The sequence below is a fragment of the Triturus cristatus genome, chromosome 5_1 (assembly GCF_964204655.1).
Source record: "Triturus cristatus chromosome 5_1, aTriCri1.1, whole genome shotgun sequence".
NCBI classification, from domain to species: Eukaryota; Metazoa; Chordata; class Amphibia; order Caudata; family Salamandridae; genus Triturus; species Triturus cristatus.
This window is the reverse complement of record NC_140587.1, coordinates 442140927-442168761: the sequence shown is the minus strand read 5'-3', so window position 1 is coordinate 442168761 and position 27835 is coordinate 442140927. Positions and strand designations below refer to the sequence as shown.

Below are 27835 nucleotides of genomic sequence, written 5' to 3'. Positions count from 1 at the left end.
AAACCCTGTGGGTGACATAGCAGTTTAGTTTAGAAAAGGACAATTTTGTTTCTTCTTTGACATAAAAACAGATTTGTTACATTTTGTTTTCAAAAGGACAATTTTGTTCCATTTCTTTTTACATAAAAACAGTTTACTTATAAACAGTAAGCAAAGACAAAAAAGCTTGCACCAAATGGATATACTCAAAAATTAAAAGTGAGCAATGTTACTTCTGAATCCATTAAGTAATACTTATCAGAGAACAAGTGCTGCAGCATCCCAATTGTTACATCCTTTTTCTCCGAACGTACTTTATTTATCCATAATGTCTGAGCATGGGAATATAAAACAATGATTGCAAATAGTTGAAAACCATATCAGACCACTTAGAAGGGAAGTATAGGACCCAATGGAATACCGGCAGCAATCTTTAAAACAGAACCAAAAGGTTGGACATTGCAATTTACCTTACTACATAGTGCAGCTCTGCAGTCAGTACATGTCACAGATTCATTGGGGAGGCTGCATTTTATGTCCATGATATAAAAGTGGAAATGCATACAACCGCATGAAATAGAGATTTATTGTTCGTTCTCTGGAAGCACTGGCCGAAGAAAACAATATGTGGCCATTCTACCAAACTGACTTCAGGACAAAGTGCAATACATTAGACAACAGCCTTAGGACCGCTGTGAGTACACATTATCAAGTTGCAAATTGTCAGTTTTATAGATTTTAGCAAGGTTACTGATGGGTAACTAAGAGGGTTATTGTGAATTAAATACAGGGCAGGGATTAACCCAACTGTGCTTAGAGCCAATAGTGGGCTATACGAGAGAATGTGGGTCCAGGTCAAGTTCAGCCATGGAGGTCCTTTGTTGTTAAGATGCATACATATGAACAAAGGTCCAAAAGTGGTGCATTCTTGGTCCCTTCACGTTTTAATGTTTATGTTGTAAACTGTTTATTGATTTTAAACATAGGTTTATAATTAGGTAAAAGCATATTCTAGTTATTCAGAATGCTGATGACATTGTCATTTTGAACTGCACCCAGTAAGGTCTGCAAAGATCTTTAACCCCTTCGCTGCGGCGGAAATTCCGCCGCAGCGCTGGGCGGTGCGGGGGGGGGGCAGCGCGGTGGCGCGGTGCTCATGACGGAGCCACTCAGTCATGAGCCACGGTTGGGCTGTGCTCATGACGGAGTGGTTCCGTCATGACTCCGCCCACAGCGCTAATCGCCCGCACAGGCGGGGAATTAGCGCCGCGTGGGCGGCGCGGCCGCCAACGGCCGCAGCATGACGGAACCACTCCGTCATGAGCACACCGCAACCGTGGCTCATGACGGCATGGTTCCGCCATGAGCACGGAACGAGTTAACAGGCATATAATTTTCAAAACATTAATTGCTCACAATGAAAAAACTAAGACCTTAGACTTTGATAGTAAACTTGTAGTAAGGGCGATAAAACCATAGCCAGTGGAATTACTAATATTGTCAACAACTTCTGAGTATGGCTAACAGACACTAGATTACATCGTTATCCCTTAGCCAAATAAAATTATAAGAAATAGATCTTTCAGATTTTGCACATCATAGATTGCAGTTGAGGTTATAGAATCTGTCATAGAATCTGTCAATCTCCGCAATAGGAAAGTGATCAGGCTGTCCGGATGGACAGACGTCAGTGTAGTATTCACCAGAGGGTATTTAAACTCTGAGATCATCAAGCTAAGCACATATTTGGTTACAGTTCAGTCAAGCGAGACAACTTGGCGAATAAGGCTTTTTTTTTTAAAGTGGTTATCATGGATTAAGAAAAGATTCAGCAGAGCATTCTAATACATTAAAAGAATTAATTGGAAATCATATTAATCTGAAAAAGGAAATAGCAGCTAACCCATGTTCAACATATTTGATAAAGTGTGGTAAATAAAATATACCGGACTGAATTTCATACGGGATCTTAAATAAAGTAAAATAGCTCAAAATAACAAGAGGCAGAATCCGTGGTATAAGAGGTTTTCTAATGGGCTTTATTCCATTCAAAATGGCCGACTCGAGTCGCGGCCTTCAGGTTCCGTCACCACGAGGGTTCAGGAAGTGAAGTACAATAATTCATTGACAGACATGTATTTTTATAATAAGTGCATTACAATGAAACGAATGTAAAAGGCGTAACATTTGATAAGAAAAATGACGTGACAGTGACATAATCGAAACTAGGCGTAACAAGGAATAAAAGAAACATGATTGGTTTGCATTATCAGACATAGGTGGATCTATAAGATAATACTTGGCATAGATGCGCGCGCAGCAGCATGACGTGTAATTGACGTGCAACTAGGGGGTGAAGGGGACTTGACATTTAGCTCTACATGTGGAGACGAGAAGTCTGGGGGGTCAAGTCAACCTAATCCCAAATCATATCTACCATCCTATGTTTGGAGAACTATGTTATCCACAAGGAAGGACTCTCGGACAGAATCTATTCTATACTAACTGTGTGTGCGTGTACAAGCGTCTAAGTGTCTATATGAGATGCGAGGGGCAGAAAACTTTCCATGGCAGCAGGGCTATGAATCACTTGCAGGAGGACGGAAAGGCTGAGTCCTTGCTTGTGAGCTAAAGGAAATGTTTACCTAAATCACTTGACAGGAATGCATCGGCTGAAGAGCAAAATAGATAATTCGAAGGTGAAATACAGCTTCTTGGCAGGCATGCGAAAACTGGCCGAGGCAGGCACCGTTAGCTGCACAGGGAGTAGGACAAAGTTCATGGATACAGATGCGAGCTCAAGCTGAAGCTGTCAAAGACAGAGAGCAGGGAAAGGCTTTGAGGACAGAATCGGGCCTACTTGCCTGAACTGTAAAAATGGAGTAACTTAGCCATATAAAGTCGGTGGCCTTTCATACCTAGGAATCGAATATCCAGCCCATCGATGGCGGATCTGACAGAGAACATGTTGACGGTAGACACACATATGTTTGCGTCTTAGAAACTGGAACTGGAGGGAACATACATGTACTTGTAACATGCATATAGAACCGTTGGGGTCCAAGATAGGGGACATAACTGATCAGGAAAATCCACATTTCCACATTCCCTCCTTGTCCCCTTCTTGCCCTTCAAGAGACATCAATCTTCATCATTCCATCGATTTGCTCATGGAGCATCATTTCTTCTTCCTTCTTCTTCCGGCATTCTGAACGAGACCTTGGTGGTGGAATACACGATGTGGCACACAGACCACAAATCGCTGGTCCACATTGTAGACATAGACAGCAACTGAATAGTATGAGAAGGCCAATACCTAGGAAGGATAGAACTCTCCATCCCCAGGCTGATATCACACTCCAAAACCACCCGGACCACGTCCAAATGCCTGGATTCTCGTGTATCTGGCTTACAATCTTATGAAGGCGTGTTATAGCTTTATATACAGATGGCGAATTTTCTGGTATGAATATGCAGCAGCTGGATCCGATGACCCTGCAAGCTCCGCCCCTATCGGCCAGGATGACGTCAAGGACAAGACGATTCTGGAGAACAACAATTCTCATCACTGATTGTTCCTCTGTCAGATTGCCTAGGGCGGCTATAGTCTCGTTTACTACAGCTTCAAGAGTCTTGGTGAGTCTGCGTATCAGCTTACTATTTGATATAGTACCTATATAGGGAAAGATACCTTTATTGAAATCTACATATTTGTCCCATGCTGTCTCAGTATAATCGACAACTGGGAGATCTCTTCGCTCTCTATTGTGTACTAAATGAACATTTTGATAATAATCAGGGGGAGCTAGGAAAACAGGTGGCAAAAGGAATGCTATGTAACAGGTACCATCCCAATCTAGAGGCAGACGCATATATGCCGTCTGGCCACATATGAAGTAAGAATGGCGAGAAGCTCTAAATGAAGATTTACCTTGATCACTATATTCTACTATAGTAACGCATTGGCTATGGCCCATATGTATGGAACCAACTTTTCTCACACATAATTCACCCTTAACTGGAAATACTGACATAGTGGGCAGAATTAGTTCAACTTCGGATTTGACATTCAAAATCATAAGATTAGGCGTAAAATTACCTAATTTATACACTTCATTTTCTAAATCAGTTCCTGTTCTACTGGGGTGACCCTCCTTATTAGGGTGACAGACTTTGAATAAAACTAGATTCAGATTTCCCCATATCCAATGTTGTTGATAAACTGCTGTGTCTGGGTCTATGGAATTTAATAAACTAAACCATGCTCCACAGGAGCCATTGTGTGTGAACGGATGTGGAAAGAAAGGCAGAACTCCTTTGTTATTCTGATAGGGAGGAAGTCGGCCACACACCCAACAATTTGTGGCATTACTAGTCTTATGGAAATGATGTAACATACTAATGAATGTGTTACTACGCAGCGCAAGTCTATAGGACAACTCATGTGGGGGTAAGTCACTAAAAGAATGTTCATCAGTTATATTGAAAGCACGTTTAGAAACAGGATAATACATATGCAACAATATACTTGCAGTAACTATTAAAAAACTCAAGAAAAACAAAATTAATAAAGTCACAATACAGTGGCTACGCAGTGATTTACAATAAGCATGTCGTTTCATTATGATTCTGGACTCTACATCATTCAGACCTAAGGGATACATGTCGGGACAGATTCAACCGCTTCACCTTGGAGAGGACTTAAACAATCAAATCGTCCGACAGTTTAGATCTGGACCTGAGTTTCTGTTTATAGAGTTCGGTGCTACTGGCCTCAGCCAAAGGTAGCTTTGAGTCAATGGGGGAAGACACACGGGAAGTACTGTTTGTGTCAGGAGGAAGTCCATTAAATTTTTTTATATGGGTGGAATGCACCCATCCTTTTCTTCCTTCGATCTTCACAGCTGTTCTGGTCGTCAGCAGGACCAACTTAGGAAGCCTCCACCTTGGCTCCAGTTGGGTTTTCCGATCAAAATTCCTGACGAGAACATAATCACCGGGAATTACATCATGAGGTTTCACCTCGGTGTTGTCGGGAAAAGCTGCGACTACCTGTGAACGACAAGATTGTAGTGCAGACATCAAGGAAGCCAGGTAATCTGTCAGCATATTACAGTCAACATCAGTTATTTTACGGGGTATAGGCGTCCCCCACATATTCGGTGGCCTACCAAAGATCACCTCATAAGGCGATAGCCCTGTTCGAGAGTGTGCTACCATCCTCATGTAGAATAGCGCAACTGGTAAGGCTACTATCCAGTCCACACCTTTTTCCTGACATATTTTAGACAATCTGATTTTTAAAAGTTGATTATGTCGTTCCACGAGACCTGCTGCCTCGGGGTGTCGGACACAGTGGAATTTCCACTGATATCCCAACAAAAGTGAGACATATTTCATTAATTCGGATGAGAAAGGCTGACCGTTATCTGAATATACAACACGTGGTAAACCGTACCGTGGGAAGAATTCTCGAACTAGCTGCTTGGCAGTAGTCGAGGCAGTGTAATCTGATACGGGATACGCCTCTGTCCAACGGGAGAGAGCGCAGACAACTACGAGAACATATTTGAATCCTCGACAACGTTCCATCTGAATATAATCCATCTGGAGGACTTCAAAAGGATGGTCAGGAGGCTGAAATCCACCCTGCTCTACGGAAACACTCTTTCCTGGATTAAACTGACAACATATCATACAGGTACGAACTTTTTGTTTAGCTGCTGCTCGTAAATGTTTATTGAACCAAATGTGTTGAATGCTGTCTAGCATAGCCTTCTCTCCTAAATGTGCTGGACTGTGAACTGTAGCTATAATGACTTGAACCATGGAATCAGGGAGAAACCATACAGATTTCTCCTTCGTCATCCATCCTTGATCTGTCTGGATCCCTCCTAGTTCAGTCCACTTCTTTATTTCTTCTGCTGTGGCATGTGTCTGTATGTCAATTACGTCAAGTGCGGGATCCTTAATTGTCATACACTGTGTTGGTGTCTGAACTATTGGCTTTGTCATGTCTAATGTGCGATTCTGAGCAGTCTGTTTAGCTGTTTTGTCAGCTAAATCATTGCCTTGAGAAATGGTATCAGTAACCTTCGTGTGTGCTTTACATTTCATAATCGATATAGCAGTGGGTAGATGTATTGCGTCTAACAAAGCATGAATGAGGGGTCCGTGCTGAATGTGGGCACCATGGGACGTTAAATAACCTCTCTCTCGCCACAGCACGCCGAAGTCGTGTACAACTCCGAATGCATAACGTGAGTCAGTGTATACATTAACTTTCTTATTTGTGGCTTGAATACAGGCTTGTGTTAGAGCAATAAGTTCTGCTGCTTGGGCTGACAAAGTATCTATACAATTTGTTTCAATAACTTCAGTGTCTGTTGTGACTGCATACGCGGCCACTAAATCTCCTGTACTTGTTCTCATGCACGATCCGTCTACATACAACGTCAGGTCTGGATCTAACAATGGAACGTCTGTCAAGTCTTGTCTAGGTTTCGTCTTTATTTCAATGATTTCAACACAATCATGAGCTAGTGGGTCTGTTCCAATTACAGGTAATAGTGTAGCAGGATTCAATGTATTACACCGTCGGATCTCTATGTGTGGTTGAAACAATGTCAGTTCATAACCGGTAAGTCTTGCTATGGTCAAGTGTTGTGTTTGTGTTCGGTTCACAAGAACCTCTACTGCATGTGGTACTTGTACTGTCAATGGGTGTCCTAATACTATGGCATCGCTTTGTCTGATTGCTAAAGCTGTCGCTGCCACTGATTTCAGGCATGCAGGCAAAGCCTGAGCTACGGGATCTAATGTACTGGAAAAATAAGCACATGGCTTGCGTGATCCTGCTTGATCCTGAGTGAGTACTGACAAGGCAGTACCTTCGCGTTCTGTAACAAAAAGTGTAAAATGTTTGCTATAACATGGCGTTGCTAAAACAGGTGCTTGACATAAAGCTTTCTTTAGGCTTTCAAAAGCTTGTGTATGTTCCTGAGTCCAAGGGAGAACAGTCGATATGGCTGCCTCCTGTGTGGTTAACTGAATGAGTGGTTTTGCTAGAAATGCGTACTGAGGGATCCACTGCCTACAATATGAAGTGAGGCCTATGAAAGCCCGCACCTCCTTCTGTGTCTGGGGTATTGACATGTTAGCAATTAACTGAATGCGATCTGGTGTAAGCTGCCTTCCCTCCTTGGACAGCGAGTGACCAAGATAAATAACTCGCTGAACACAGAATTGCAGCTTAGAAGGGGACACCTTGTGCCCCTTGTCGGCTAGGCAATGTAAAACTGTCAGAGAAGCCTTTTCACATTCTGGCTCGCTTCTTGCGGTGATCAGCAGATCATCGACATATTGAAGCAGTGCAGTATTGACTGGCATGTGGATACTGTCAAGTTCTCGTTTCAGTGCTTGGCTGTAGATGCTGGGGCTTTCTGTAAATCTTTGGGGAGCGCGTGAGAATTTAAAGCTGCGCCCATTTAAACTGAATCCGAACAAGTATTGGCTTTCCGGATCTATTGGGACGCTGAAAAAGGCATTCTTGAGATCGATTACAGTAAAGAATGTTGCTTCGGAATCAATTGCTGTCAACAATGATGATATATCAGGGACCACAGGGAATTGTGGTACAATACACTTGTTTAGTTCACGCAAATCAATAACCAATCGGTATACTGGTGGGGCAGTAGGGTCAGTTCGTTTAAGAATCGGCATTATCGGTGAATTACATATATTGGAGTCTGTTTCTATAACTACTCCCTGGGCAATCAGCTCATCAATGATTTTCAGCAAAGCCACTACAGCATCATGCGGTAACTTGTATTGTCGCATTCGTGGTAGTACCACTCCTGCTTTCAATGTAACTCGATAGGGTGTAATGTTCATGCAGCCAACATCCGTAGGGCCTTGTGCCCATAGATGTACTGGTAAAGTCTGTAGTCGGGGATCCATGTCTCTAGACACATAGTGACCTTTAAAATCCCGCAAAAACAACCTTACTCCTTCCGGAGAACAACATATTATGGCTCCTAGTGCTTTCAGAGTTTTAATTCCTAACAGATTTTCTGGGCATGATTTAGTAAGCAATAAATCTGTAGTTCGTGTCAAAGGTCCTATCGTAAGTGGTAGAGGCTGTGATACTTCATTAACAATAGGTTTTCCCGAAAAACCAAGGGAAACATTTTGAGAGCCTGAGAGGGGTGCCCCTGGAACTTCACTACGTTTTATAGTTGTTCGACTTGCCCCTGTATCGAGTAAGAATTTTCTATCTTGACCTAATAATTCACTATGTACATAAGGTCCTTCTTGATCTACAGGAATCTCGATAAGCGGTAAGTCGACTTCCCTCTCTAGGCTGGTTCATGCGTAGCGCTGATATTCAGGGTATTCATACTGTGCAGTCTGATACATTTGTCGTGTTGTGGTTTGTGTGGCAGTAGCAGGCAACGGTGGTGCAGCTGGCACAAACTGTATGGGTTGCTGTGAGGCTGGCATGGACTGTTGCTGAACTGGCATGGACTGTCCATGCTGCATAGCTCCTTGTTCATTCTGATCTTGTCTAACTAATCGTGGTCTCTCTTTTGCAATACCTGTAGCTATATTACGTTTCAGGACTGGACAATCATGTACATAATGGCCTAGTTGTTTACAGTAATTGCAGGTTCCTTTTACAGGAACTGCAGAATCACCAGAATGTGTCACACCCCTTTTGTGACCATCTGCTGGTACTGTCTGAGAAACTAGCATTTTCATTTTTGTATCCTTCATGCGTCTATGCTCGTGTTCTTGTTCATCCCTAATTCTATTGTGATGATACTGTAACATTTGTAGCATTTGCGACGGAGTGTTACTTTGCCAGGTACTCTCGAATTTCAATATTCTATTCTTCACTGGAGGCAATGCATTTTCCACCAATTTTGTCACAAATAAATGTGGATATGAGTCACTACTTGCTTTTATACCACTATTTATACCAAAACATTTTTCAAATCGAGCATAATAATCGCTTGTGTCTTCATCTTGCTTTTGTTTGCAGGCTGTGATTGCACCCCAATCTTCCTTTTTTGTAGTTAATAAACGTGGCAGTACCTGTACTAGTAAACCTGGTAACAGTTTAACTTTATCCCCGAGCCCCGAACCTGCAGTTCGGCCCCTTTCTTCCTCTGCTAATGCTGTCCAGTCTATCTTTTGGTCTCCTACTTCCCACTCTTTTTCTTTCAGTTTTTCATAAATGCCAGCAGGCAAAAGCACCTTTAATATCGTCATAATATCAGGAAAGGTGTACTCTCCCATCAGTAACATGTCTTTAATTTCTCGGTGGAAACCCGCTGGGTCTTTGTCATGACTAGGTACTACTTTCTTCATTTCTAATAATTCCATTTTTGATATGGGTGTGTAAACAAATACACGGTGAAACTCATTGTCTTCGCCTTTTATTGGGTGCACTTCTCGTAAAGGATTTTGTCTATCCATATAGTACGGTGCTCTTTCTCTGCGGGGCAGGGAGAGAGAATCTGGATTTACAAAAAGGACATACTGTTTACGTGACACTAATATCTCTTTAATTAGCTTGTTACTAGAACCTCTCCACCTGTTTGTGAGTAGTTCCGTTAATATATCAGGTAAAGGACCAGGGTCAGCATGTTGGCACTTATATAATATGAGGAGTTGCTGAATCATATAGATTCCAGCTAAGCGTTGTTCATCTGTACTGAGATTGAGAAACGTGTGTGCTACGGTCTCATCACCGTATTTTTCAGGACTGTCAATCCAGTGAACGGCTGATCTGGCTAATTCTTGCTCATCCATGGAATCGAGGAGGTGGTAACCCCTTCGTTCTCGTAGTATCTTATCTGCGGCTTGAAACGAATGTTCAGGAGACTTCAGATTTATTACAGGCGTCGGATACGTTCTGCTGTTTTTTGGGCATACAGAATGTATTGGATCAGGAAAACATCTAGTATTTTCACAGGATCTTCCTCTGCCTACATAGGCTATGGTCTCTGACTGTCTTGCGGAATTCCCTGATTCGGACACTTCATCTTGCTCAAACTCGTCTGTTCCCAATCTTTCTTCATGAATACGCTCTATTTCTTTACGTATTTTTCGGCACATGGCTATTATACAATTTTGCTTATCGTGTCTCCCTTCTGATATATTCTGACTCCATTTTGTAAGAATAAGCATTGCATTCGGGTCTACCCCCGGACGATCTTGATTTCTGATCATACAGTTTATGAGGAAACGTAACAGTTCCCCCTGGATCTCTACTTTCTGGAATTCCATAGCTCTGTTAATACATCCTGGATCTCGTCCTGTTTGAACAAAATGATATATGTTGTCTAGATGCGTAGTCATCCCTGGTAACCTCGCTAAATACTCTGCGGCTCGCCTGATACGTAATGATGCCAGGACCATTTCGTCCTCTTTACCAACCACCGGGTCATATCTACAATTTACAAGGAGTTCCTTAAGCGTACGTTCACTTACGAATTTAGGTGTACGTGAATGTGCTGACTCTTGAAAGACAAGTTTATTTATTCTAGGTGGTGTAAAAGTACTGCTAGCACCTCCCGTGGCCCTATCTGGGGCGTCGGGTGTGAATGGGTTCGTTGAACGTGACACAGCAACTATGGGTGTCGATACCCCTGTAGAGTCGACTGCGGAGACAGATGCGGAAACAGATGTGCTTGCCGACGCTTGTGTCGGAACTTGCTGTTGCACGGGGACAGATACCTGATCCTGACGTTCAACCCCTCCGCCAGACGGTCTATGTGGTGTGGCGTTAGCATACTCGGGAGCTACGTCATCTAGATATGAGGAAAGAAAAACATCTTCTGCGGTTCTGGGAAGCCCCTTTGGATGTACCTTAATTGGAAATAATGGGGGTGGCAAGTCTTTTGGTATCTCTGGAGCAGCCTTAGGTAATCCTTCGGCTAGTAGGGGATACATACCATTCATAAGAGCATTTCTTTGTCTATTTACTTGTTCTGATCTCACTCGGATACCTTCCTCAATTAATAGATTTTCTTGAACTTTATTTGAACTTTCTTTACTCCTCTCTTCTTGTCTACGTGCTTTTTCTGTTCGTCTATGAGATTCTTTACGCCATAACTCAACAGCGTCTTTCTGTGACTGTCTGACCTTTCTTTTCCATAACTCTTCCTCCACTTTCATGATGCACTCTGCATCCCAGGTTCCCGCTACGGGCCACCTTTGACTTTCCGGTAATCCCTTGGTATAATCTACCCATAGATCAAGAAATAATATGGCATCTAAGCCATGTTTATGGTACATAAAATGCCCTGGAGTGTCCCTAGGAGGAATAGGAACTGCTTCTTCAAGCACCCCTTTTCTGGTAGTAATCTGTCTTAACTTCGAGAAGAGCGGCATATTTACAACTGATCTGATACTTACTCTTGAATTTACTTAATATGAAAAACACAATAAATGAACAGTGAACAATGAACAGTCATTCATACCACAATATGCAAGACATTTCTGAATACTTTAAACATTAAACATTAAACATTATAACAATGATCGACAATGATGACAGTCTGCCTAACTAATCACCACGCTGAATTCTTGACAATAACTGAATACTTCGGAATACTTGATATACTGCTAAACAGTACATATACACTGCTAAACAGTGCAGACCGGATTTGTGTACCCAAATCCGTCTTGACCGGCACAACCTATGTGCGCGTCAACACGCCTCCCCGGCGATGGTACTCACCGAGTAGCTCCTTGAAACGGAAGGCCTCAGAGAATGGACAGGACTCGATGACTGCGGACAGCGGACCCTCTGGACATCGGGATTTCGGAAAACCTGGTGGGCCTCTGTATACCTCGGATCTTGCTCTCTCAGCTAGGCTCTGGTCGGGATACTTCGCACTTCTCACCGCCTCGTCTGGGTTGATCGCAGCCTCAGTCGCCCCCGCTTGACCGGAGGGAGCTTACAGGAAATCCTGCAGGTACGCGTTTATGGTCCGTCCAGCTGTGGCAGGAGACCGGGCCTGCAACGCACCGCCGGCGCGTGAGATGAGAAAGTGTCCCTGTTCGGGCGCCATTCTGTGGTAAATAAAATATACCGGACTGAATTTCATACGGGATCTTAAATAAAGTAAAATAGCTCAAAATAACAAGAGGCAGAATCCGTGGTATAAGAGGTTTTCTAATGGGCTTTATTCCATTCAAAATGGCCGACTCGAGTCGCGGCCTTCAGGTTCCGTCACCACGAGGGTTCAGGAAGTGAAGTACAATAATTCATTGACAGACATGTATTTTTATAATAAGTGCATTACAATGAAACGAATGTAAAAGGCGTAACATTTGATAAGAAAAATGACGTGACAGTGACATAATCGAAACTAGGCGTAACAAGGAATAAAAGAAACATGATTGGTTTGCATTATCAGACATAGGTGGATCTATAAGATAATACTTGGCATAGATGCGCGCGCAGCAGCATGACGTGTAATTGACGTGCAACTAGGGGGTGAAGGGGACTTGACATTTAGCTCTACATGTGGAGACGAGAAGTCTGGGGGGTCAAGTCAACCTAATCCCAAATCATATCTACCATCCTATGTTTGGAGAACTATGTTATCCACAAGGAAGGACTCTCGGACAGAATCTATTCTATACTAACTGTGTGTGCGTGTACAAGCGTCTAAGTGTCTATATGAGATGCGAGGGGCAGAAAACTTTCCATGGCAGCAGGGCTATGAATCACTTGCAGGAGGACGGAAAGGCTGAGTCCTTGCTTGTGAGCTAAAGGAAATGTTTACCTAAATCACTTGACAGGAATGCATCGGCTGAAGAGCAAAATAGATAATTCGAAGGTGAAATACAGCTTCTTGGCAGGCATGCGAAAACTGGCCGAGGCAGGCACCGTTAGCTGCACAGGGAGTAGGACAAAGTTCATGGATACAGATGCGAGCTCAAGCTGAAGCTGTCAAAGACAGAGAGCAGGGAAAGGCTTTGAGGACAGAATCGGGCCTACTTGCCTGAACTGTAAAAATGGAGTAACTTAGCCATATAAAGTCGGTGGCCTTTCATACCTAGGAATCGAATATCCAGCCCATCGATGGCGGATCTGACAGAGAACATGTTGACGGTAGACACACATATGTTTGCGTCTTAGAAACTGGAACTGGAGGGAACATACATGTACTTGTAACATGCATATAGAACCGTTGGGGTCCAAGATAGGGGACATAACTGATCAGGAAAATCCACATTTCCACAAAAGCATGAAGGAAAATGTAGACACACAAGAGGCTTGGCAGAATATTTATGAAACAATGACGTTTAAGGTTTTTTCAGTACATTATTAAATCAGGACTTTCAGATTATTTCGAATTTATAGGTAAGAGATCTCATGATACTTACTCATTTCCGATGAATCTAAAATGTATCAGTTCAGAACCAACTATAGGCTCAGTCTTAAGAGCTAAAATTATTCGCTTGCACTTACTTAAATTTCAAATTTGGGATTCCAGAGGTAATTGGGCCAATTTTCCAAGCTGGGGCAATTCTATAAGCATCAGAAATTACCATGCATGTACTATACCTATGCAAATCTTTACACTCTGAGAAGAGATACTGGTTGCGGTCTGAATTCCTTAGCTATTAAAATTTCACATGTAAAGATGCTAATAACTTGTGCCTGAATTGTAATCTATGATTTTAGGTAAAGTGTTTACCTTTTTATATAAGAAAGCACCCAGAATGAAATATATGGATTTATCCATGATAACAAAATTCCAGCCTTCATTAGAGGCCTTTATTACAATGGATTTGTTGTTTCTTAATGCATTTCATGCCATGTATACTGAAAAGCTAATTGTGAAATTAAAGAGTCTTTTGACCCTCACTAGGTACAAATGCTGAGACCCCCCATAACTGGTGTTTCTCTTTTCTGCTGGGTTATTAATTTGTGTTTAGATCTGACCTACATGGAAACTGAATGTAGTAGGAATGGCGGCCTTTTTAGGACAGCATATTACTGCACAGGTTAGGCCACTTTTTATCCCACTTTTTATCCCTGTAACAGCTTCACAAGCTGCACCCGAAGATAATCAATGACTATTTCACCCTTGTCCTGCTTATGGCTGCAGGAAACATTTAGCCCAGATATCTATCTCAAAATAACTGCCTTGATTAACTTGCTATGACTGCCTGCCTCAGGAGATCAGCTTTCAGATCTCTCTGGAGATAACAAAATACTTGGTCAGGGTGTCTGAACTTGAGAAGAGCCCTGTTCACAACCTATAGTCTACCTCCTCATTCCTTTAATAAGTGGTGAATGCCCATTGCCTCCTCTGTGAAACCAGAAGAAAGAAAGCCAATAAGCTCTCTTTTTTTTCAGCGGCGATCACCCAGATTTGATGGGCTTTGGCTTCCTACCAGTGCACTTAGTTTTAGATAAATATCTCCTGCAGCCACTATGGATCCAATTAGGAATATTCTGTAAAAGTTCAGCAGGGCATGTACAGGGGTACATCTGACCAAGAATAGCACTCTAGAAGTTGGTCTTTCACAAAGATTTGGAACATGCCTCGCACTGTGGAGTTCCTACCCTGGAAGAAGTTCAAAGTTAAAGATCATAGTACTTATGCCAACTTTTGCAACAGAACGGTCAGAGTTTAATAAAAATCAATGAGCTGTATTTCACAACTTTTTTATCCCTGGAAATCTATATTTCTGACAAATTAATTGCATTTCCTTACTCCTGGTTATTGTTGTAAAGGGCACATTTAAGAGGTTTAATGGGTTAACGTGGGGTCAAAAAAGATACCATCTAAGTATTGGAGGCTCGAATTGAAAATATGCGATGACCTTAAAAGCTGGGGTGTCCAACTAGGACTGTTGCATAAGTTGACGAATTGCTCATGGCATAGAATTGCAGCTGAGTTATGAATTTGAGTTGTTTTATATGTAGCGTTTTATCGGAGAACAAATTTAAAATAAATGACACGCAGTGTGTTATACGCAAACAAATTTAAAGTAATATAGATGCATTTAAGTTTGTGTAGTGTATCAAGAACCTAATCACCATGTTGATGGTAGTGTTTATGAATTTTGTGTATTTTAGATACCCCTGACGAAGGGAATAATCCCGAAATGCATTGGGTGACTTTTAAAGAAAGTCGTGACATGTGGAAACATCTATTTCTCCTATGTTTTAGTGAAAATTCTTGAATAAGTGTGGGAACGAGTAAAACAAATTGAAGTAAAGTGGAAAAAGGTGAAGAGTAATGGAGTAAAATGTGGATATATTTTAGAGTATTAATATAAATTCGATTTATTGGATTCATTCAGTAACGGACGTGGCTGTGCAGCTTGAGTAGGAATCAAGGAGGTTCCTCTCTGTTCGTACAACCAGGTTTTGCCATAACCTACACCGAAAAGCTAATACTATGAAAATAGCAAAAGTGGTTCAGAATAAAATTATCCTAAGGCAGAAATAAAAGAGGGTGACAGTCCAAATGTACAGTGTGCTAGTATTTCACCTTCGAGAGAAACTGAACCATACACTGAGCAGTGTGGAGGGTTGACCTTTACGGCCAGTGAGTCAGCAGTTACCTAAGCTTTGTGTACCAGTTAGTGCAAGGCCATGACAGGCTTTGTACAATCTCATGCATTGGTCCTGAAGCCTATTCCATCCAATGAGATGGAGTGTTCCTGGTGGTGTTTGGAAGGTGGCTCAGAGCTTCCTTAAAGAAGACTCTTTTCAGGGATGTCTTGAAGAAAGCAGTAATAGTAATTAATGCTTAATGTGCTACTATCCCCACTCACTCCAAGTCATAGCTGAAAAGGGCAGTAAAACATTACCCCACAATACTTTGAAAGAACCAACCACTGACAAATTCAAACTTTAAAATAGTATCTAACCCATTGTCACATTATACATTCATATTAACTCATTCTATTGCAAAACATTATTTCTTGTACTAGCGGAATGAGGAGGAATTTTACAAAATTCAATAGGCATTAAAAAGTGGGAAAATATTTCCAATAATACTTACATTTAAGAGGACCTTGAAATACATGACTTCTGGATTTGTGCTGCACAAAACCTTCTCCTGTGTTTGGATTTAATCAGTAATGTCATTGTTGTCATGGTGGGGGGAGCGTGAACGTTTCAAAAGTCATGTTTGAAAACTATCATATTTGTTTTTTAAACCCACTTCTGAATGCACTGCTCTAATCTGATTTACTAAGTTCTACACGTTTGCTGACATAAAAAATGAAGGTGTTCCTAAAGTTAAGGGGTACTGTACACCCTAGTTACTTCCTTTCTTCAACTGCAAATAACCTTTATATAAACACTTGCTGTTTATTTAACGTTTTGTAATGTTAGCACTGAGTTCAGTAAACAGCAGCCCAGTGCTGCTGTTGCCCAGGGGGTCACACGTAAAGGTCAGGTGGACCGCATGCGGCCCCCGGGCCGTACTTTGAGTATCACTGCTCTAAACCAAAGCATACATTATTATTGGTAGCTGCATTTAAATACTTTACAGGAAAACCAAATCACAATAACAAACTACCTTCACGTAAGGATTATTCTGGACCAGAGACACTGGAACATGAAGGGTTAAGTAATCATTCTCCCGCCAGTTCAACAAAAATGCAACACATTCTTCCGATATGACTTGTCGAAGTGGAATATCTAAAAGAACAAAAATGTAAGCCGTTACTAAAGTAATGATGACACTTTTTAATATCTACTGAGCTACGCGCAGCAGAGGTTCCTTAGCCTCCCATCATACAGACTCCTGGGATATCCCAGCCACAACCTAGTGGCGCAGAACATCTCATAAACAGTACAGAAGCAATAATCTGCAAGGGATAAAGGAGTGAATGTGCATCCCACAGTGACCAACCACCAATATCTCCCAATACCTTCATGTTTATATTTGTGCCTATACCTAGAGGGTACTGAGAGGGATATGGTTGGCAGATATATTTGAGAACATATAAGGTTTCCCAGCAAAGATCTACTATGGTCCCTAAAAGTAATTCAATGACTGGTAAACCTTCTGTAAACTATTTTTAAGATACCCAAAACCAGACTGGAAACCATCTGTTACTTACCTGAACATGCTGTTCTCCAAATACTAAAATGTGTATATAGACACATATGTGTTTTTAATATTTCCCATGTCAGACTGAAAAGACTATAACGAGCACAATTTCTTTGGATTATTTACTAAGATCAGTAAAGATTTGTATCCAAATTTCTTTGCACCTGCTGGCATCTTAACTCAACCCCAATCCATGATTATGGTCAGATTCTGAGTAATTGCTTTTACTTTAGGCAGCTTTTTTATTTCCTTTTTCATTGGCATATTATATGTTGTCCTCAAGACACCCGACTACTGCTGATTTGGTTACTTTGTGGCCTTTCATCATAGATTACTAATAGTTCAGAAGTTGTATTAAAACGATTGACTAGTTTGGCTAGTTTTAAGCCTTTTTAACATCTAGGATGTAGAAGGTTCTCCATACAGCTTCATGGTTATTTTTGGATCAAATTTGGATGTGTCCTTTAACTAATTTTCCAACACACATAAAGAAGGGGGAGAGGTTACATTCCTACCCTGACCTCCCCAGTCACAATCTATAACACAGAAAAAGGAGGTAGGAATGTGTTTTCCGGTGGTGGCACATGCTCTGTGAGTAAAATCAGCCCTCACTCATAAATTTGTGACATGCTTCATCATCGGGCTTGCTAACTGACACCCTTGCACAGACTAATGCCTGGGGTGGAGCAAATAGGATGGGAATATGATACAAACATAAAGTTGCGGGATCACCAAAGAGAAGTGCAGTTTGTGACAGTTAAAACTAGCTCGGATGTGTCCCTAATTCTAATTTTATTCCTGGGCCACCCGGCCAGGTTTAAAAACGTGAAGGACGGTGGTGATAGGAGAAGATTAGGATCACTTCACCTCTCCTTACTGCAAAGGTGTCAACATGATTCAACTGTGCCCACAATGTTGGGTCGCTCTGGCCTTCAGGATAACAAAACGCAACACCCTCTGATCCTAATTGTGGATTTTCTGGGTCTCTTCCCCTCCAAGGTAGGGTTTTTCAAACTCACACTCTCTGTATAACCGAGTTCCATTGAACATATAGGTTGAACAAGGGAGGGAGGGGGAGCGGCCCCCTGTAGTCACACATTCATCAAGGTAGGTCCATTGCCTGGCTATTACCCGCCTCTCACCACGAAGGCGGGTAATAGCCAGGTAATAGGACAGGTCGGAGATCTTCTTAGACACCGGAAAGGACTTCCACCAGCATATCCCTAAGAGACTGAAAATATTAGCCAGATAGGCAACTAGCATTCACAGACCTGAGGGCGAAGTTGGTGGAAGAAAATACTCTGTTCCCAAAGGTTTCAAAGCGTTTGGACTCCATATTGGGGAAAGTAGTCAGAAAGGTATTCAGGTTTGTCTGCACCACCAAGCGTTCAGGGGAGAGGTGCAGAAACAAAAACGTGGGGTCACCCAGGGCTGGACAGGGGTGAGTCACAATTTGGCGAATGACTGAGGGGCCAGTGCAAGGTCTGGCCCAGGCCCCTAACACAGTATCTGTAAGTGCCTCATACTGAAGGGGAGGAGAGGCTGTGTTGATGTTTGTCCTAGTAGGAGCACTTCTGTCAACACATTGGTTTTGACCTATAAGGAGGGGCCCTAAGAGGTCAAGAACTTCAGCTACCCTACGCATGACCATTGTGTAAGATGTACACTCTTTCATGGCAGGACCTGGGGGTGACAGAAGTCCTAACTCTGGGGTAGTATCAAGGCCACTGGCTTGGAGGTCATCATACCAAATCAGTTTGCGGTAATAATTGTTGTCTAAATTTATACCAAATAATATGTCCTTCCTTATCAGGGAGGCAAGTCAAGCTGGGGTGGGAGGGTGTAACTGGGTGGTTTTGGGGGAGAAGCGCTTCAACTGAACTAGAACACTGTCTCAGTTGAGGTCGTATGGGCACCGACTCGGAGATCACAATGGGCACTTCATCCTCGGGCAGTGATGGAGTTGGCATTGGCATCGAGGCTCCGGGAATCGGAGGCGGTACAGGAGCCAGGGGAGGACTGAGGTTGGATTAGAAGTGTCCACCTGGTGCCAAGGGTGAACCTGTTGGCAGTATCCAAGGTGGAGGGCCTTTTGTTTCTTTGAGACTCTTAGGAGTGCCAGAGAGAGTCGGTAAGGATCCGATGAGTTGAAGCATGGCCTAGCGGAACAGGAATGGGCTGCAAGGTCGATCGACTTCAGAAGCGAAGTGGAGAGGCATTTCAACACTCTTGTGCCATCTCAGGTGAAGTGAGTGGTGGAAAGTCCCGCTTGGATTTTTTATGTTTTTTCTTCGACTCCCCCGAGTACTTGGAGCTTGACGAGGACAGACCTCGGAAAAGTCTCATACAACTTCTGGACCAGGAACAGGACAGTAACTGACCCTTCAACTTGGACCAGTCTCGTTGTGGGGTTTTCCAGTGCTTGGCGACTGAGTTTTACCTAATGATCTAATAATTCCTTTGGGATCATCGACGTACAGTCACTGCAGGCTTTCGAGTTGTGGATTGACCCCAGGTACCACAGGCATACCTGATGAGGATCGATCATTGACATTTGTTCACGACAGGCTTAAAACCAGTCTTTTGGGAAGTGAAGTTTTCCCTGCACGCAGAAAACGTTTTTTTCCTAATCTATTTATTTATTCGTAAATTTTAAAATGCATTACTTACATAGTACGCAGTTTGGCAAGACGATACATGGCATGATCACTGAAAAAGGTAATATGGCAACAACAGTCATACAGTACATACAGATCACATTAAAATTACAGAAGAGTAATACAGATACAGAAGGGGTTTCCACAATGCCCAAATATCGCAACATTTCATATGGTGACCATATACAGTCAAGTATGTTTAAACATATTAAGCAGTCAGATATATCTTGTAATAAACATTAATGCAGTAACAGGGTGTAGTCATTAATCGGGATTTAACTTCAACAAATAGGAATGCAGAAGGTCCCAAAAGTCATGGGGACGAGCAGCCGCGGTAAGTTTGCGGTATATGTCCCCGACCAGTCCTCACACAAAGACATATCTGTGAGCCAATCGTGAAATTTCAGAGCATACCTGCTACATCCTGGCTACTCTACGCTCATCCACTAGCAGACCAGTGGCAGTGAATTTACTAAACTTTTTAGGTACCTCCTTATACATAACCCAACAGACCCATCATAGGAACTAGTTGGAAAGCGTTGGCTGTCATGTCTAGTATCGCTGCAACTATCTGATTGCAAAAATGGGCACGGCCATGCAGGACCATGCCAGGTGGAGGAAATCTGCCCCCTACATTTCTTACACTTGGTATCATCATGCTCTCAATAAAAATGTATAATGAATTAGCCGATATCTACCGTTAGGGGGACACCTACTTCATTTGTTGACAACAGAATTACCATTGGTCATCTGAAATGCAACGTCCCAAGTCGCCCTCCCATGCAGTGTGAGCACTGTGGGCCTCTATAAGCATGCACTCCATCACCGCAGCATATAATTGTGTGATAAGTTTGAAGGAGAGTGGGTTATAAAGCAATATTGCCAAAACTGGCCACACCGGAGGCTCCTTTGGGAACACAGTAAAGAGGCAGCAAACTTCCTGAGAGAGTTTACTGTAGGTAAGAACATCCATCAAGGTGGCGGGGGACTCGCTCAAGTATTCTCGGTACGTTTTAAACTTATGTGCTGTGAATAAATCGCCTAATGTTTTAAGATTTTTCCTTTCAAGAGACAGTTACGGTCGAGCAACAGCATGTGATAATATTCGAGGGGTATTTGCGGTGAGTATGGCACTGATACATTACATAAAGAGAACAACCTGTTCCAAGCCTAAACAGTAAAACGGGCGGGGTGAATTTCCCAAGCCGGTCTCAGGACAGCATATACGAGGCAGCAGGAAGAGGGGTAGGGCAAACGCAATAAAAACATGGGAGGACTGTCTGCTATTGTTAAACCAGTGGTTGATGGATTGCACCTGTGTCACCATATAATACCACCTCAAAGCGTGGGGCCGCAAATCCCACCTATGATACAGTAGCTGTAATGTGTGCCACCCTATCTTTGGCTATCGGCCTGCCCATGCCAGCTTGATCATAAGGGAACATAGTTGAGCAAAAAAGACCTTGTTTAAAGGAATGGGAATATTATGTAACAGATAAAGCAGCTTAGCCAAGACAATCATTTTCATCAGAGGCACTCTACCCACCAGAGAAAGTGGCAGGGTGCTCCAATGGTCGACTTGGGACTGCAGGGTTTTCATATAGTGTCCAAAATATTTCAGGATCACAGCGGGGATATCTGTATGGTAGAAAATACCCTGATATCTAACGGGCACAGTCTGTCATAGCAAAGGGTATGGTATGTCCAATCTAATAATAGCTTTTGTTAGGGGGACCAGGGCAGATTTAACCCAATTAATCTGAAGGCCGGACCAGCAGCCAAATTCCACTATTTCCTCAATAAAAGGAGTCAAATTAACATTTTTAACCATCATGGCATCATTGGCATACATGGATAATAGTTTATAGTGGAATCCAATATTCACCCTCCCGATGACAATGAAACTCATGCAGAACACAAACTATGGGCTCAACGGTTACGGCAAAAAGAAGGGGCGACAGGAGGCATCCCTGCCTCGCATTTCGACCAATCATAAACAGCTCAGATAGCCCATCATTTAGGTGCAACCTACCCAAGGCAGTAGTATACTGAATCTGAACCACTCAATCCGGACAGTTTAGTGAGTAGAAATGACCACTCAACAGTATCAAATGGTTTAGCGTCATCCTAAAACACAGTGACAGTTGGTATATCCGGGTTTAGCTGGTGTGTAGGGGTAAAAAGAGAGCAAAGGTTATCAACTGTGCACCGGCCAGGAATGAAGCCGGACTGGTCAGGACGAATCAGTCTTGACATCAATGGGAGTAGTTTGTTTGTCAACAGTTTGGCAAACATTCTGCTACTGACATTGATAAGGGAGAGGGAACTATACAACTCACATTTAGGCGGAGGCTTATCTGGCACAAGGAGTATGATTATAATGGACTCCCGCATTGTCAAAGGAAGCTGACCCCGTCTGAAACGCCTCTTCATTGACAGCCAACAGTGTGAGTGGCAGCGCATAAGCAAATATCTTATAGAATTCAACGGGGAGGGTGTCACTTACCGGCGCCTTCCTGTTGTTCAGTTGTTTAACAACATATTTGATCTCTGCTTCCGCCGGGGGTTGACAGAGAAGATCCAGTTCCACCTGTTCTAACCACACCAAGGTCAGTCTATTTCAATAAGCTGACATGTTTATGGGATCCACCAGCGATTGTGATGTGTACAAATGTTGGTAGAAGGTAACACATTACTGCAATAAATCCACTGGATCATACACAGTTTGCCCATGAGATGTGTGCAGGCTATAAACATGATTAGCGGCCTATTCGGGTTTGAGCAACATAGCAAGAGTGTGCCCCGGTCTATCACCCTCCCCATACCTACTAGCCTGGGTGTGTTTGCTCAGAAACTTCACCTCTCTATCAGCTTCTTCTTGAAACTCAAGTAGGAGAGAGCACATGGGATCTAATAGGCTACTGTCCTTAGTATCCTCATTATGGATATCCAGCATGTTAATGTCTTGTTCCAACTTAGCAAGTCTACCTCTTACAGATTTAAGGATACCATGCCCTTTAGCCATACATTCCCCCGAATGAAAACCTTAAGGGCTGCCCAAAAGGTGACAACCCAGTTTACTGAACCCTTATTTAGTGTGATATAATCTTCAATGGCAGTTCAAATCTCTTCCTTAAATACTGTATCTAGTACATTTTTGGATTGGAGGCACAACAGTGGCCTGCGTGTCCATCTATTTGGCAGAGCTATTTGTTTTATGACCGGAGAGTGGTCGGACAAGGTTCTGGGTAGATGCTGAATGTCCTTTGTCCATCCCAAAACATCTTGCGATCCCGCCCAAAAGTCAAGCGGTGAAGAGGGTCATGAACAGAGGAGTGGAATATGTATTCTCGAGTCATGCCATGAAGTGATCGCCAAAGGTCGTTTATGTCAAACTACGCCATAGCGGCAAGAAAGGCTGTACGAGTCTTGGTGAGGCATCGCTCGTGGCGATCTCAGCAATCTAATTCAATACACAGAACAAGATTGTGGTCTCCACCCCAAATAATTGAATGTGGGTCGACTGCCAAGCAATAATTAAGGACGGACTGAGAAAAATCAGGGCTGTCCGGTATTCATGAATGTGACATATGTGCAACCAATTAGGCCCTTCACCAACAGATATCAACCGTCAAGGTCAACAATGATCGTGAGATGCAGAAAGGGTACTTTCTTTCAAATAATTATGGCAACTCCTCTAGAATAGGGGGAATAAAGGCAAAGTACTGGTGGGGGCCCCACGCTGCAAGTAACCGTGACTCCCTTCCAGGCAGTAAATGAGTCTCCTGCTAAAATATTATAATCACCTCATGGCGGTTGAGATAAGCAAGAAACTGTCTGCATTTTCAAGGATTATTGAGACCTCGGACATTCCAAGTGACAAATCTTTTGGGAAGCTCACCATAATAGTGTGTGTGTATACCATAAAACTTGAGAAAGACAGAACTATTAGGATAATGTAAAGAGACTGCCAATCTCATGCTGAAATGTAGTATGAGTTTGATGTTAAATATCGAACCACCGGGGAGGAGCCTAGCGCGCAACCAAGATGGCCGCGTAGGTGCGAGGCTCCCGAGGACCTCCGCGACCTCCTGCATAAATCCTGACCGAATCCTGTCCTGAATGAGGGGACTGAATTTGTGAACCCGAGCTGAGGTGACGCCCGTTTTCCGTTTTTCAATCGGACTTCGGACACCGGCGGGAGCACCGATTGAGGTTTGCGGCCTTCTCCACACCGGCCCCCCGTACTGGAGTAGTGGGGCGATCCGGCGACAAAGCGAACAACAGCGGCGGGCAAGGCTGGGCGACTCGCGTGCCCCGCACTTTCGCTTTCGCTTTTGCGCCCTCCTTGCTGCCAGGCGAGGTGGGGTTGCGGAGCGGTGTGCGGTGCTGTGGCCTCGTTGGGCTGCCCTGCCGGCCCGCCGGCTGCGATCCGTCCTGGGGAGCGGTGGTCGCCCCCCCCCCGGAGCCCCTGAACGGGATTGCCTGCCCCCTTTCTAAGGAGATTGGCTCGATTTGGGGATTGCGACCATGGCCACAAAACAAGATGGCGACCGGGCCAAGGTGAAGTCGACCCGTCGTGGCACGGCCCATCAATCCAATAACATGGACCGCTACACCCTCCAGAAGGGATCTCCAGAGGCGCTGCGTAGGTCCCCCACGGGCCCGACTGATGCTCCTGCTCTGCCCACGGACCTGACCCTCCGGGACGTCATGGGCGCCATCGCCGAGATGAAGGCCTCGGTGGACCAGCGCTTTGACACTCTGGCGCAGAAGATCGACTCGGTCCTCGTGGACGTGGGCCTCGTGAGAGCCGATCTGTCTAAAACAAATGACCGGGTCGATTCTTTGGCCCACTCTACCTCGGGCCTCACAACTGACGTGGCGGCCCTCCAACAGGAGGTGCGCAGGCTTGGCCAGGCGAGCGCCCTGATGAATCGTCGACTGGAGGATTCCGAGGGTCGGGCCCGGAGAAACAACGTCCGCATCATCGGGGTGCCGGAGGGACGAGAGGCGGAGGCAGCGGACCTGTTCGTGGAGGACCTGGTCCTCACCCATCTACAGCCTCGGGGGCTGCGCAAATTCTTTGCAGTGGAACGGGCCCATAGGGTCCCCGGGGGTAGGCCTAAGATCGGCGCCCCTCCGAGGCCTCTCATCGCCCGGATCTTCAATTTTAGGGACAGAGACGCTATCCTGCAGACTTCTAGGCTCCAAGGGCCAGTCAGACTTGACAACATGGATATTAATTTCTATCCTGACTTTACCCCGGCGGTCCAAAAGCAGAGACTGAGCTTTCTGGGTGTCAAACGTCGCCTACGGGACCTGAATCTCAAATATTCGATGCTTTTTCCAGCTAAGCTGAGGGTGGAGGTAGATGGCCGCACGCACTTTTTTGATCGTCCCGAGGCGGCCGGGGACTGGCTGGACACTTTGCCCGGAGATCGGGGCCGGGGGAGCGGGGGGGGGAGCGGTTGGTGGGGAGGGCCCGCCGGATCAGCACTAAGGGACTAATGGTAGGCCTTGCTCCGGACTGTATTATTGTCACCATTGACTGTTAGGGTAAGTTCCCCTCCTGTGGAGGTCGTGTGGGGTCTCTTGGGGGATCTCCCTCCTCCTCTGGGGGACTAGTTAGTTTTCTTTCTATGGGGCGACAGGCACACTGCACTTTGGGGGGGCTGTTTGGGCTCATGCAGGGGTGCAGGGTGGGGGGAGTTCTGTTGGGATGGGTGGGTTGGGGTGGGGTGTGGTTCGTTTCTACCGCAAGGCAAACCCTTTATTGTACTGGTGTTTTTGAGCTGCTCTCGGGGGGACAAATGATGGCTTCTGTATGTGATGGGGGATAGGGACCTGACTTTGTTGTCCTGGAACGTTAACGGGCTGGGGGATAGGATTAAGCGGGGTGTGGTCCTGCAGTATCTGAAACGGATTTCGCCTGATGTGGTCTTTCTGCAGGAGACACACCTTATTGGTAACTCCTTTTGTGCCATGAATCGACGTGGTTATCGTTTGGTGGCCCACTCGGGCTTTACATCAGGCTCACGAGGGGTGGGCATTATGGTCAAGACCTCGCTCCCGCTAGAAATAGACGAGGTGCGCCATGATGAGAGGGGACGCTACACTGTTTTGGTGGGGAGAATGGAGGGCAAAGTAGTCGTCTTTGTCTCAGTGTACGTCCCACCGGGGTTACAGTCCACCACCTTTGCGGACCTGGGACGCCTCCTTCTTGACCTTCCGGGGGGGCTTCTGGTGGTTGGGGGGGACTTCAACGCGGTGGTTTCTGGGACTATGGATCGTTATCCCCCTAGGGACCTCCCCCGGGCACAGGCGTGGCTGTCGGGCCTTTTGGACACACTGGGATTGGTGGACTGCTGGCGTTTAAAGCATCCCACTCAGCTGCAGTACACTTTCCATTCGGGTGCCCATGGTAGCCTTTCGCGGCTTGATCATATCCTTGTCCCTGCGGCCTATGCCGGGAGAGTGGGGGAGGTGCGCCATCTGGCGAGGGGCATTTCAGATCACTCCCCACTCCTGTTGCACTTTGATGTCTTCCCGAGGGGGGAGGGCAGGGTAGCTCCAATCAATGCTTGGTACCTGCGCGACCCCACTATTCGCGCTGACTTGATTAAATCCTTGCAACGGTATTTTGAGGAGAATGTGGGGTCAGTCCTGTCGGCTATCTCCCTGTGGGAGGCTTTCAAGACAGTGCTGAGAGGGGAGGCCCTCTCCTTTATTTCCCATGCCCGGAGGCGCGCACAGGAGGAGGTGACCCGGGTGGAGGCCGAAATTACTGAATTGGAGGGTGATTTGGGGAGCGGGGTGACTGACGCTGCGCTCCACGTTCTGCACCTTAAGCAGGCGGCCTATAGGGCCCTCGTCACGGAGGCGGCCAGGGGCCTCAGCAGAGAGCAACAGGGGCGATTGTATGATGTGGGTGATAAGGCGGGCAAGTTGATTGCGTGGTTGGATAAGAAGGAGAGAGCGAGTCGTGTGGTCCCGTTGATTGAGAGGACGGATGGCGTGCGTGTTATTGAGCCGGAAGGCATGGTTTCTTGCTTCGCGGATTATTTCCGCGAGGTATATTCCCCGGTTTCTCCCTGCTCGGAGGAGGATTCCCATGCCCTGCTGCGTGACATCGCGCTCCCCTCCCTTTCTGTGGAGGACAGGGAGTTGCTGGATGCCGCCCCCACCTCGGACGAAATCGCCCTCGCCATCCGCTCGGTCGCTTCTGGCAAGGCCATGGGCCCAAACGGCATTCCTATCGAGTTATACAAGCTGCGACCGGATGTACTGGCACCCCACTTCCGCGCAATGTTCCTTGCGGCCCACTCGCGGGGCTCCCTCCCGCCGGACCAGCGTCTGGCTACCATCGTGGTCATCCACAAGGAGGGGAGACCTCGAGACCGGGTCACATCCTATCGGCCTATCTCGCTCTTGAATGCGGAGCCTAAAATCCTCGCCAAGGTGCTCGCCAACCGGCTGGTCGGCGTGGTGGGCGACCTGGTCCACCAAGACCAGTCCGGCTTTATTCCCCATCGCAATACGGCTCTTAATCTGCGACGCCTGCACGGCGTGCTGGCGCGTGTTCCGCTCGTGCGGGAGCCGGCCATCTTGGCGTCTTTGGACGCCACTATGGCGTTTGACACACTCGAGTGGCCGTACATCTGGGCGATGCTGGCGAAATTTGGCTTTGGGCCGGGATTCATCAGCTGGGTCAAATTGTTGTACTCGGACCCACTTGCGCAAGTGGTGGTGAATGGTCGAGTCTCGGCCCCATTCGTGCTGGGACGGGGCACGCGACAGGGTTGCCCCCTGTCGCCGCTCCTGTTCGCACTGGCCTTGGAACCCCTGGCAGAGTGGCTGCGGTGGCACCCTTCTATCCGAGGTCTCCGTTGGACCCCCGAGTATGAGGACCGCGTGTCTCTCTATGCAGACGACATCCTTTTGTACTTAGCCTCCCCGCGCAAATCACTGATTGTCCTGGTCGATGTTCTGCACTCTTTTGGCCGCAATTCTGGCCTTGTCATCAACTGGGCCAAATCCTGTGTCTATGTGCTCTCCGGGGAGGCTCCTGTCCTCCCGCGGGGCTGTCCGATC

At 45.2% G+C, this 27835-nt stretch overlaps 1 protein-coding gene across 1 annotated transcript in view; it reads right to left on the bottom strand.

Moving 5' to 3' along the window:
- The window catches only part of INTS8 (integrator complex subunit 8), a 724118-nt gene that overhangs the window by 257933 nt on the left and 438350 nt on the right, over window positions 1-27835 (bottom strand). The window contains exon 17 of the mRNA XM_085605229.1: window positions 16548-16669. Coding sequence (XP_085461355.1) covers window positions 16548-16669 — 122 coding nt within the window. The remainder of the gene's footprint in view (window positions 1-16547; window positions 16670-27835) is intronic.